This window comes from Siphateles boraxobius, unplaced genomic scaffold (genome assembly GCF_051911475.1).
Source record: "Siphateles boraxobius isolate OS27281-9 unplaced genomic scaffold, OSU_SipBor_1 18, whole genome shotgun sequence".
Taxonomy (NCBI): Eukaryota; Metazoa; Chordata; class Actinopteri; order Cypriniformes; family Leuciscidae; genus Siphateles; species Siphateles boraxobius.
The window spans coordinates 1,578,160-1,592,331 of NW_027508788.1; the positions used below are offsets into that span (position 1 = coordinate 1,578,160).

General features: G+C 38.2%; 1 protein-coding gene across 1 annotated transcript; it reads right to left on the reverse strand.

The window, feature by feature from the left end:
* Positions 1-772: 772 nt before the first annotated feature.
* Positions 773-11,266, reverse strand: lhx5 (LIM homeobox 5). The gene is made up of 5 exons (XM_077232822.1): positions 10,726-11,266; positions 8,406-8,629; positions 5,990-6,267; positions 2,853-3,018; positions 773-1,701 (listed from the first exon to the last, which is right to left on the reverse strand). The coding sequence occupies exons 1-5, from the start codon at positions 10,896-10,898 to the stop codon at positions 1,343-1,345; spliced, it is 1,200 nt and encodes a 399-aa protein (XP_077088937.1). The 5' UTR covers positions 10,899-11,266; the 3' UTR covers positions 773-1,342.
* Between the last annotated feature and the right edge of the window lie 2,906 nt (positions 11,267-14,172).

Sequence of the window (14,172 nt, forward strand, 5' to 3'; positions counted from 1 at the left end):
AAAATCATTTCCATTAAAACATTTTTTTTTTTCAAAGGAAGGTATTAAAGCGAAGGTTGAACAACGCACAGACTCGTCAGGCATTTTTGAGAGCTTCTCAATGACCGATCACTGTGTGGGCAAAGGCCTCTATCCAGAAGACTACAGCAGGCTCCAATAGAGACGGGGGGATGGGGAGTGATTTGGGTAAGGCAGATGTCTTCATGTGTTGCAGGTACATATGTATGTTTTTTTTTTTTTAAATAGAGATAAGACAAAATATCCATAGTTGTTACTGATTTTGCCCTCTTTTGTAGAGGTGACTTCCTTTTGTGTGATGTCACAAAAACTAATGGTGATGTCATGGTTAATTTCAAAATTTGTATTGAAATGTCACAAAAACTATTACTGAAAAACTACTTTATGAAATGACAAAAAGTGCATATGTACAGCTTCAAGATGTTGCAAGCTGTTTCAAACCCCAAATCATTTAAATTTCATTATCAATCTAATGTTTAGTTAACCCCGTCTTTGCTGTATGAGGGTCATTTTAACTGTTTAGACTTAACTTAGATTTATAGTGACTTAAAATCAACTTGTTGGTTATTGAAGTTCAGTTGTTTGAGTGCAAATTGTGACCCTATGGTTCTGTAATAGTTTTGTATCAACTAGAAAATAGCATGTGTTGTAATGTTTAGTTCAGTGAACCTGAAGTTCAATTACGTATCAAAATCAGATAAGTGATTAGTGCAAAGCGTGTTTTGACGGCCATAGATTCATCAGAACACAGGTATTCTGAGTGTTCATCAAAATGTTTAATGAACCAATTCATCGGTTAATGAGTGAACCAAATATGTTACAAATGGACCAGTTTTAAGACAGAAAAGAAAACATTTCGACAAATTAAGCCTCAGAATCTCAGAAAAGTAAGAAACTAAAGCCAATGAAGGATGAAATGGGTTTACCTTTAAGTACTAGCTCACTTCTGACCATCAAATGCGGTTGGACAACGTTTGCTAATCAGTGAGTTAAAGCAGTAGAAAACCCCTTGGACGAACATCTGAGCTATTATCTTAAAATAAAACTCAGGAAACCATAACAACGGAATCAAACCAATGTGATTGGTCAAGATGACCACTGACAATACACATCCTTTGATAGTAGAAACTAAACATTTGTGCTTGATGTCTTTCCTCTTCTCAGGTTTATGGTCCAAATATTGGTTTGCTCTGGTCGATGACCAGCCAATAAGCCCTCCCTCAGGAACCTATAGCACTAAGGTGATCATTCTGGGTAGACTGGTTTGAGTGGAATCCGCTCTGTGTCCATAGTTCAGAGTCTTATCTCAGACCACCTCTCTGTTCTACCAAACAGTGTTCTCCCCCATCTCTTGACCAGGATGGGACATGGGGCCATTGTAACTGGTGTTGTTGGCCAGGGGGAAGGGTGGACTCCCTGCAAAGCCACCCTCCCCCTGTGGATTGGGATGAAGAGGTCCGGTCATGCCTGGCTCGGGACTGGGGGTGTCTGCGTGGGAGATCATGTCCGTGAACCTTTGGTCGTCTGAGGGGTGGTGTCCAGAGACCGGGCCGCCCTCAAGGGGTCCTGAACCCGAGCCTAGGAGGTAAGGGGACTCGGCTGGAGACTGAGCTTGTGAGGAAGGGGGTCCGTGAGGGAAGAAATCGTAGTTGACCACTGGGCCATAGTAATCAGCTTGGTATTCTGTGGAGAAAAAGAGTCCATTCAGTTAATGCTTCTGATATATAAAAAAAAAAGAAAAAAAAAAGATTTTTTGTTGATGAGTATGACTTGACATTTAATTAATTCACAAGAAGTAATTTTTTTCATTTGATGCCCAATTTGATCTGTTTTTCACATTTTCTGAGAGGATGTGTCAGAATAGTTTGGCTATGACCAAAAGACTCATTACGAGCATGTAACAAAGACAGTGCTTTAATGAATGAAAATACTCTAATGAAATGTGAGGAAAGAGGATGTAAATAAACATGGAAATCATAGAAGGCATGTTTCTTTATTTTTCCTCACATATTCATCCTCTCGCTCCGTCATACCATTGTGATTGGCCTATATAATTAGTGCTACACAAAGTCATTAACATTCCTCCCCAATTCCATTATTTTTTTCCTGCAGTTGTGATACTTTAATGTGCTAATCAATCATCAAAAGACATTTTATTATAAAGAAACGCCACTTGTTCACTGAGTGATAGATCGTCGAATCATCAATGCCAGACCTCCAGAGATCAGTACATCTATCTGTTCCCATGTTCGGAAAGCTTTTTTTTTTTTTGAGGGATTTGAAATGCGCAATTTTCCAATTAATTCTTGAATGGTTGGTGACCTTATTCTGATTGTATTGCTTTGTTTACCCATTACAGAAACGAAAACACAGCTTGCATCTTTGCCAAATACCTGTTAGTATGACAGATACCAGGTGTGTGAGTGTGCGTGTGCAAATCCGATCAAAAAGACCAAGCTGGAATGTCGCGCAACAGGTACACGCATGGTTTTCAGGATCCTTTCAATTAGATTTCTCTGTATTCGTTCGTGACTGGGACCCACTGCACATTTCTCCAATGAACACCAGTGCAATCCTGTGTTATCGTTCTCAGCTTTTGATATTTTGCTCTGATGTTCAAGAGACAACATAAACATGGCTTTTGGATTCTGCGTTAAAGCTCTGAGGAATGATGTGCGATACTGAAGGATCTTAGCAACGGTAGAGAAACTGCATGTAAGAGTCTTTGTGCTTTCTAAGTAAAAGAAAAAAACCTGAAGTTACAGCGAATGTGTGTGGGGAACAGAACATGATATTGTGTGTAAACGTGTTTTGACAGAACGTTCTTTACATACCTCCGTAGTAACTGTATCCTCCAGGGCCCATTATTTCAGGGTCCTCTAGTCTTCCTCCAAGTGGCCTCATTCTGCGCGGTCCCCTGAAGAAAGCGTGCCGTCGAGCACCGAGCGCGCTGAGCTGCTTCATCCTACGTTCTTTAGACCGCCGATTTTGAAACCACACCTACGAGGCAAAAGCACAATTATATATTTGTGATTACCTCACAGGGGTGTGGTACATACTTCTGTGGTACTTCTGTGGGGCGTAAAGGAAGATATTCTGAAGAACAGATTTGTCCATACAATGAAAGTCAAAGGGGTCCAAACAACTTTAAACAACTGGACTTACATTGTAAAGACAACATTTTTTTTTAGAATATCATCTTTTGTCATCTGCAGAAAGAAAATGTCATTCAGATTTTTCATTTTGGGTGAACTATACCTTTAACAGTTGCATTTTTTTAAGCCATTGCAGGAGGATAATAAGATTGCTATATTTCTTATTATATAAGATGGTACATACAGAGTCTAAAAGAAAACAGACAAGACTTAGTTATGTACTATCAACACTCCTGTTGATTTAATGGTATTAGAAACCCTTACAGCATACATTACTGGTCAATGTTAATCTCAAATATTGTCTCAGTGTTATATAAGCTTTGAAATGTCATTCGAGAAATAATAATGTAACCAAATTAACTGAATACCGAGAGGATGGATGGAGGGATACATTTAAGCCTCCTCCATCAGGTTATTTTCCATTGAAATTAAACACTGTTCTAAAGATATTGGCAGAACTGGCTATATTGCACACAAGGACGAATATTCTCTAGTTTTCATGTTTATCCTACAGCTCAACCGAATAATGACAGAACCAACACATAATAATTGATCTGGCCCAACCTGTTAAATACATCTTGACAGACCTAAAATGCTACTGCAATGCAATAGATTCCTGAGATTTCTATTCCTGTGGAAATTAATTTGCTGTGATGATTTCACCAGTCCCTCATCGCTGTGCACGCACGCCCATAATTTCTGAGACACTGCGGTGCTGACAAGTATCGTTTGATCACGGCGCCGCCAGCTCATTACAAATAGACCTGATATAAAGTGTGACAGATGCAATATCAGACTCATCACTGTCGAACATTGTTTCAATCTTTTAGCAAGACCAAGGCAATCTGATGTACCACTGTGCCGGTGAAACTCAAACATAACCTTTTAGTCAAAAGAATCACAACCACATGCTTCAACAAACACCACAAGGGCCGTTTTTCACACTGTTGTCATATAAACTGCTTGCGCAGGAACAAAGAGTAGAGAATGATATGAAAATGTCTGACATAAGGTTACATTGTTATGCATGATGGTTCAATGTAACGCATTCATGTCTGAATCTGCATTGCCACTGCATAATATATGCTAACAACAGTTAGTCTGCTCTGGAGGCACAATCCTGCCATGTATGAAAGAGGAAAAGAGAGAGAGAGACTATATTGAGAGTGTGTTAGAGAGACAAAAACATGTTCTCTACCTAAAACCACTTAAGCATTCCTCTCCATGCACAGCAAAGGCAACACCTGCTTATGGAGAACAATCGGCTAACTGTTTGGTACATTTTTATGGAAATGTTTTGCCTTCTCCTGAGTGAGCGTTGCTTAGGGATTATACACACACGCTGCTGAACCGGCATGGCTCCGGAGGGCTCCCTGTGCAGAGCGCAATCCACATTTAACACATAACAAATGAACTGGGACGTGTGGCAAAGGCCGTCTCCATTTTGGCTCAGAAACAAAGCACTGAGCCTTGCTGGGATTCAGAGAGGGTTGTGATTTCTTGATGTTGACAGCGACACATGAAGATGAGCTGTGTGCTTGAGTGGATAACTTTACTCATCAGACATCAAGGATCAAGTTCCCTTCCCTATAACTGGTAATCAAACAAAGGTGTATTTTTTATATGGACCTGGCAATGTGTTCTTATCCTTATTGGTAATAAATCCATGTTCTGTCTTTTCTCTAATTTATAATCATCACGTCATCCTTTCCACAAAGCTCCTAAATTGTAATTGGCATCTAAATATGTTTCAGGAATAAACACTTTTGGCATTTTTCACTGACAAATTACGGAAAACTCTCGCTTTAACTAATGGTGTTGATCTTTACCTGGACTTTAAAGCATGGCTGTGTTTGTGTTTGAGAACAACACCTCTCCAATCAAATGTCACCTAATAAATAGCTCAAGAAATCTATTTTAAAAAAGTTCTTAAATTTAGTAAGAACAGTTGGCTGTAATTGCTGTTAGAACAGCTTGTCTTTCACAGTCATATTTTCTCAGCAGGAAATGACAAGCCTACCTATCATGTAGCTGATGCTAGCTTGTGTTTTTGATAGGTGCCTATACTACCTCCATTGGTGACTTGTGAACTGTGAAAATTCTAGCCTATATTTGGATTTTTGTCATTTTATGTATATCAGAATCCTAGACTGCAAATATGACAAACTATTTGCATATAGAAGCATACTATCTTAGTAGTATGTTAATTAAATATTAACTTATACCCCTGTAATACGATTAATAGGTGTACAATAGAAATTAACTGTTATACTATTAATAGGTATACAATTCCTATTATACAATTCCTAGTATACAAATCCAGTTAAGTGCCCTTTTTTTTACTCTCCCTCTCTCTCACACACACACACACACACACACACACACACACACACACACACACACACACAATCATATATTTTGTATGGTTTGTTAGTGGGATATGACCTTGTCAAACCATGACTTTGTACAGTATACAACTAATTGTTGAAAACTTTATAGAAATATCAGCATTAAAATGTCTTTGTATAAATGTCCTTGTAGTGGCACGGCTCTAGGTCAGTAATAAATGAACTCTTAGTTTTTTTCGTTTCTTTTTTTTAATCCTAATCATATCCCAGTGGTTCTCTATCCCGGTGGGGTGTGTGGAACGGGATTGAGAACTGCCACATATTATTATTTTCATTAAGCTCGAAGTGAGACAAATGTTTGTGATATAATTTTTAAAATATTAAAGAAATTTACTTTTCAGAATGGTTACGGTACATATCGGCGAACGGCCTACACAAATAATAAAATAAATGCAAGTGTATTGTCACCTGTATGACTCGCATGTTGAGGCCTGTCTCCTGCGCGAGCTGCTCGCGGATGTGTCGCGTGGGCTTCGGCGTGGCCACGAACGCGGCTTTCAGAGTCTCGAGCTGTTTGGCCTTGATGGTGGTGCGCGGGCCCCGTCGCTTTGTGCACGAGTTCTGTTCCTCGTTCTCGTTGTTGTTAGTGTCCTTATCTGAGGATGTGGAATTGTCCGTCTCCTTCGTGTCGTCCTGGATTGGATCCGGAAGATCAGGCGATAAACTCCGGTCCGTACACGATGACACTTAAGCATGTTAAAGGACCAATGATGGACATATTAGACTCATTGCAATTCACCCCTCTAATGATTACTATAATAGCCTATACGATCATGTAAGTAATAATATAGAAAAGTAGCTACAATATTGCATCATTCACCCATTAATGCAGCCTAAAATTAATAGAGGTTTAATTGCCTAATATATTGCATAATCTGATATTTGATATAGGCTAATGATCAATGTGACACATTTCAACACACACACAAAAAAAACTACAAATAGACTATCATGGCTGACCAGACATGCGGTGTTAGCCTACTTTACTATACTTTTTCTGAACACAAAGATTAGGCCTACACAAAATGGCATTAATTTGACTATGTATAAATATTAGTCTATAATGATTGTTTGTGTATAATAGGCTAGGCCTATATTATTAGCCTACTAAATAAATGTAATATATATTACACAGCATATATAATATATAATTTTTTAAACGCACACACACACGAAACAAAGGAGTAAACAAGCAGAGATCACTTCTGCAAAATATCGGAGGAATTAAGTCTGGTTGTCTCTTGGGACAGGCTGCTGTGCTTGATAACAGCTTGTCATTGTCTGAGAAGCGGGGATATACGACTACAGACGTTTATCTGACAAGAACGCGCATGGACTGAGGAGAATGAGTTATGGACACTTCTCCATAGGTGGACAACACCAAACCAAAAGAGTCCTCATCTTGCAATGGAAAAATGGATTGACTGAATCATATTCACGGACATGGACTAGCCTCATGAAATCATTTTAACAAGCCCGGTTCGATGTAGGCCTACTTTTACTTAGGGCTATTTTTTATTTAAAAATTCTAAAACAAATTATTCCAAAAAGAAAATAATAATTTTGCAAAAATATAACACCACAGCCTATTCACAATCTAATAACCGGTAAGATTTATTCTTGTAGTGGCCTTGGGTGGATATATGTTTGTCTTACAAGTATGGATCAAGTCATTCAAAATAAGGATTGGTGTAAAAATAGTACGCCACCAATTTCAAAAGACCATTTTCTGCATTAATGAATCTGAGTGTTGTACGTCCCTTTTAAATCGACTGGACGAAGCACTCAGTCGCTGTTAAATTAATTGGACTAGCACTGACCCACAAGTGGAGGCGATAATAATGTCATCTGTGTGTTGGGAAACAAACAGCCTGTCCGTGATTCTGAACACTCGTGAGCATCACAGTCACGGGGACGCGCGTAAATAGTCAACTCACACACCTCTGAATTGGGCTGCTCGTTTTCTTTCAATGGATTTTACATTTGAATTCAGCATACGGGCCCTGTTAATGTGCATTTACATCTTTGAAACAATAGAAATATACAGAGAGCACGTTAGAACATCTTACCTAACTAGACGACAAACAAACACAAATGAAAATGTTAGTAAAAATAAAAATTTTATTGATTCATAATGGAAACGAATGCGCTTTCCAGCGTCGCCTTATGACAACTTAAAATCGAGTTTAAAGCATGCGCAAAGTTCTTTCAAATTTAATATTTTTTATAAGCGTTGGTTTAAAAAAAAATCTATATACAATTTTGAACAAACATATTTGATTTAATGAATAATGTCATATGGTTTAACCATAAATTAAATGTTTCTACATCAGTCTTGAACACGTGTTCGATATTTTTCGCTATTTTCATTTATTGGAATTTTTTCCAGGCTAATTTTGAACTTTGTAATGAAAAGCTTAAAACTTGAAATTCGTAATAGGCTTTTGTAATAACCTTGACAGGGCCTAAAAGTGTCCTCTCAGTTTGATAGATTTCATATCACATGACAAGAAAATGGCTTCCTTCATGATGGTTATGCGATTATTGACATTGATATGAATCGTGTTTAAAGAAACTGAACAGAATAATAAAACAATTACAAACCACTTAAATCACACTTTTCTTCTAGATAATTTTCTCTCACACCATCAGGGCATTTTACTTTAAGCCCAACAAATCTCTCTCTCTCTCTCTCTCTCTCTCTCTCTCTCTCTCTCTCTCTCTCTCTCTCTCTCTCTCACACTCACACACACACACACACACACACACACAGACACACAGCCTACATGTCTTTCACTTGTACGGCTCTATTCGTCTCTCTCACCTGAGTTTAAATTGACCTCTTTGATAGCGCTCGCGCTCAGGTAGTCCTCTTTACACACAAATTTGTTTTCGTCGATGACGTAGAGCTCCTCGCCCGTGGACAGCTGTTTGTTGCACACCATGCACGTGAAACAGTTCAGATGGAACACCTTGCTGCGCGCTCTTCGCACGAGGTCGCTGGGCGAAATGCCCTGAGAGCAGCCCGCACATTTCGTACCAAAACGCCTGTAAGGGGACATACAGAAGGGGAAAAACAACATTTGATAAGAGTTATGGCATGTTTAACCTAATGACCAACACAAAAGGTTATGTAATGGACATTTACGATATTGCATTCCAGCTACTACATAATGAGTCAATACTTGTTTATGTTACAGATACTCCCGGGATCTATTTAATGACCTGACTGCAACCTGACGATTAAGTAATTGTTTAGGTATAATTGCAGGCCTACATCGTGTATAATGTGTATGTGCATTATTATGTGTAGGGCTAATATTGTCTATATTGTGCGTAGGGCCTATGTGTTGTTGAGGAAATAGTGAATTCTGTCATATGTAATTAAAAATACTAGCCTACAATACGGATAACGCACAATTTCACTCATTGTGTCAGCTATATGGCCTATCAATTTGAACATCATATTATTAATATTATAAAATATTACCATTCTGTATAGCCTACTTCAATAGTAATTTCAAGTCACTGATACATGGATATAATTATCTATATTTTCTAATTAGCATTTGAATAAACCATGCCATCAACTCTGAATATTTCTAAAGGAATTTGGCAGTATACTCAAGATAAAGTCAACATGCTCTAAATGAAGTGATATTGTGGGATTAGGCAAAACAACAAACATTCTGCTGTTATTTTATTTATTCATTCAGCCTATGAAATGAGAGATAATCCGCCAATTATATATATATATATATATGTTTGTGTGCGTGTGTGTGTGTGTGTGTACACAATTGCTGATTTGTTAATCTGCGCACACTGTTTTCATGGATAAATAGGCAGTAATAATATAACCTAGAGAACGTGCAGTTTGTTTAATTTATATTTCAATGACAACGAGACGGGAAAGACCAGGTATACAGGCCGGTCGTGGTTGAGGCACGTCAAGCGCACTACTCCCTTCTGTTTCTCCCCTCGGGTTTATTTTAACACTAATACACTAAATCTTCTTCCATTTGTTATGGTATCGAGTCGCTCTCGCCCTTTTCAAATGCATCTCTCCCAGTGAAAGGCCATAACACTACTTACACAACAAATGGACGCATTACGGGTGATTACTGTTTCGCCCCACTAATGGCTCCACATTCAAGCGCCGAGCTCGATGGGCCCCATAGAACGTGATGGTCAAGGCCGTTTGGGATAACAATGGCACATACGAAAGCTTAAACACTGGATGACGTTAAATAGCTCAGGGAAATGTAAACTAGAAGAAAACCTGACAGGACTCATTTAGCGATATTAATGACTAATAAAAATAAACAATCGGCCTGTTCTGAGAATACAACAATATAATTACAGGTATACGCAACACAGTTGTTTTGAATGTTGTTTGGGGGCTATAATCTTTTAGGAATTTAGTGCATAATTTTAATACACGATTTAAACGTAATTCGTGTTCGGTGAATTTAACTTTGACTGCTGTTTATATTATTTCAACGAGGTTAATGATATATTAACGTAATACGTTAATATTAATTAGGCTAGAACTTAATTATTAACAAAATATTTCAATTATCTTGGCTCTTTTTACTACAATTTGGAGGATCTTTGAATTTAAATGACTGAATCTCCTATGTATATATATAGCCTATATATTTTTAAATATAGGCTATTTCGAATTTTCGTTCATAGTTCTGGAAAAAATGTAAACAAAACAAAAAAAAACTTTTGTTTTATATGAGTATTCAAATGAATGGTCCATCAAATGCACAATAATAATAATGCGTAGAATAATTACGTGTTTTAGAGTAGACTATAAACAGTTATTTGCCGAACAGGTTTTCTTTTTTCCCCACAATCATGTGCACAAAGGTTTTCAAGAGGAATTCTCACACCGAAAGCGTGTGAATACAATAAGCAATGAATAAGTAATCAACCAAAAGCTATTAATGAACGACGGAGGATCAAAGGTTTAACAGTACATTACACATTTTAGGCAGGTTAATCCACAAATGGAGACTCATCCACATAAGAGGAAAACAAGGGTAGGTAAATCCTACATGACACAATCTTCAAATGAGGATTAGTCCAGAAGTTTGACGAGGTGAGGCAGCCCAAGTACAAGCAGCTGCAGATCTTACCTGAAAAAGTCAATTTTGCAATAGAGCTTTCCGTCCCTTGAGAAACATTTTTCGGTCAGGTTGCAGTTACACTCACAGCACTGGACACACTTCGCGTGCCATGCACGGTCGAGAACGTTTAAGAGGAACCGATCCAGAATGGGCCTCTCGCAGCCCGCGCAGTGGACCATCATTCCGCCCTGGAGGGGACCGAGAGCCGATCTTCCCAAACGGGCACCGCGCCTCGGATTGGGGCCACACGAATCGATGCGGAGCAACGTCTTGGCTTCTTGGAGAGGGAGGCAACAGCAGAGCAAATGTTCCGTCTTGAGAATGATTCTCCACCACGCCTAGAGGTAAACACTCCGGACGTGAATGTTATGCATTATACCTGTCGGCATCCAGAAATCCACTGAATCAAAAAAATATATTCGTTGAAGAGAGTTTGATAACAAAAAGGCTTCTCCAAGTTTTCCTCTAGTTTTTTTGTTCGTTTATTTTTGGGCTCTTGATCCACCTGCTTGTGTCCACTCACCTCACCGACACTTTTTTACATCACTCTGTTCCAGTTCGCGGGAGCTTCTCGCATCCGTATTCAGATTTGATGACGTTTTTTCTTGCACTTACGCCGCGGTGACCAATCACAGACAAGTTGCCATGGCAACGGGTTTAAATATTGGCACTCTCAGATTGCTTTCGAAGGTCTACCTTGGGTTTGGTAAAACGTCCATAAAGGCTGATGGTATAAAGGTACTAATTATTTCATCGACGTGCTTGCTTTTTTTCTTTTTCTACCGAATTTGCAACTTGGACTGGATCTCTAAAATCAGAAAATAGTGCACGTGTATTTAGCATGAAGCTTTGCGTTTTGGCCTCACTAGTCCTGGATCCTGGACAGCACTTTCGGACTGGAAGACGCTCTTCGATTTCATTATAGACCTTTGAGATTATTTTTTTTATTATTTTTATAATGACTCCATTGCTCTATTTTCTCGAGTGTAATTAATGCAGGATTTGAGAGTGAAAATCTAGTGCCAGTGGCTACCAGCAGGTAATAAAGAAATGGTTAAAACGTCGATAAATATGTAGACATTTATAGACACTATTTAGCCTACATTTCACGTCTTTTGCATGATGCGTAAAGAAAATAAGTGTAGAAAATCCAAATAGCCATCAGTGCGCCTTAATTCTGAAGGAGTGATCATTGCGCGCGGTGGGGGATCCCATTCTTTTATCATGCATAAAGCTATTTACAGGGAAATGCACTGGATTAAGATACTGGCTCGCATCAATAGAGAGTACCGGATCGCCCAGCAGTTTGACAAAGTAGCCACAAATCGAAGGGATTTTAAATATTTACCCAGGTAATCATTTTGTTAGCTGTGGAAATGCAAACATTACACTCTATAGTTTATTCGGGTGAATTAGAGACTGGATTTATAATCTTTTAGCAGCTTTTCAGCATTTAGTGGAAATGACTATTGTTCAAATTTAAACCTTTTATTGTTACTTAAAAATTTATTTACAGGTAGTGTATTCTCGTACATATCTTCACATGGATTTCCTATGACATTATATATTTGAATTTATCTATTAAAAGGGAAATGTATTTAAAAAATAAATGTTATTGTTAGCCAATGGTATGTTTTAAACCACATTTCCCGATGCATTAGCATTACATATTTTGCAGCATTTTGTCAGAGTGCTGTGTTTTCACGGTGCCTGAAAGCCACCGGCATGTGTAATCACTGGAATAAATCCGGATCAGACCACCCGTGGTCTGTCTACCTGTTTCCCTCTCTCCATGTAAACAATAGCACATAGTTTACAGTTGTGTTAGTGTATCGGATTAGAAAGCAAACGCAAACACCCTAACCAAAGCTCTGCCCAAATATAATTTATTCCTGGGACTATTTAAAACAAGCAAACAAAAAAATATACTACTACTACTAATAATAATAATAATAATACATTCTATCTATCTATCTATCTATCTATCTATCTATCTATCTATCTATCTATCTATCTATCTATCTATCTATCTATCTATCTATCTATCTATCTATCTATCTATCTATCTATCTATCCGATCATCCCATAAAATTAATAATCCCTTTACAACATGCAGAGTTTAAGCAGTGACTAAATAGCGTTTGGTAATATTTGGAGTCAGGGGATGCCGGTGGGCTGCATGCGCTGTAGAAAAGGAGAACCAAGGGCGAGTTTCGGGACCCCCGCTGTTCTTGGCAGGCAACAACGGCAGCGAGTTTGGCTTCGTTTACATTTCTAATCCCTTCGCGATGCACGCTATTTATTTTCTCACTAAGTATTGTTTTGTTGACTTCCCATTTAAGAAATCCTCAGTTTTCCCCCTGACGTTACCCTTCGCGAATAAGCAAATATGAGTGAAATGCACGCTTGGGCAACTTCCATTCATTTGCATATTTTTAAACAGCTAAATACTAAAATTAAAGGTGCCATCTGTTTACAATCGCCCTGACAGAAGAGCCATTAACAGGCTGGCCTAACCTTGTCGAGTCTTTTTGGTTAAATAGCGAATCAGCCCACAGCTTGTGCGTGCGCACATATGCAGCCAAAACTATGTGAATGCGGAAGTATAGAATCGCAGCACTTCATTAAAATCTGATTTTAAGCGACTCAGAACCTTCCCACTCTCATACTGACCTTGTTTTATACAACGCGTTATCATTTGATGCACAGGAAAGCTAACATTTGGGACTGGAAACGGGTTATTGAGAGTCCATTCTTCCTCGTCTAATCAATAGGCCACAGTGCTATGAAGCACTAGAGAAAGGGACTGAAGTCTCTGAGGTTCTGCTATACAAACAAACGGTAGTCGAGCCACCTGTGCAGATTGAGGAACTGTCCAGGGTGCTGAAAACAACGGGAGGGAATTATTCTCTCAATTACTAATTCACCCAGTCAGTGTGTGAATTATACAATGACTTTCAGGAGGGTTGGATATTATAAAAGAATTTCGACATTTTAAAAGGATTTTTAGATGTCTACTTAGTTTTTTTAAGTAAATGTAATTTTCAGAGCGCAACATGTTCGTCTCGCTAAAATTTTAACCTATTGTAGGTATGCGCCACTAGCACAGGTAGCTAAAACAAAATTCTTAAGTTTTATTATAATTTGCGAAATTTGTATTTCACCATGACTTTTTTTTACTTCCGGTTGACGCATATTGCTTGTAGAAAATATATTATATTTATATTTGATCATTATTATGGCATATAAGTAGCCTATAATTATCAAATACTATTAGGCCTACTTATTATTACCTACTCACCTAAACAAGTCCAAAATGTGCTCTTTAAGATACACTAACACCTTAATCATTCAACACCAGCCGTTTAATTGGTGAATTGAGGAGAAATAGTTATTATGGCTTATTCACTGATTGGACAGTGATTCACTTCTCACTCTCTTTCTTAAACATGTTCT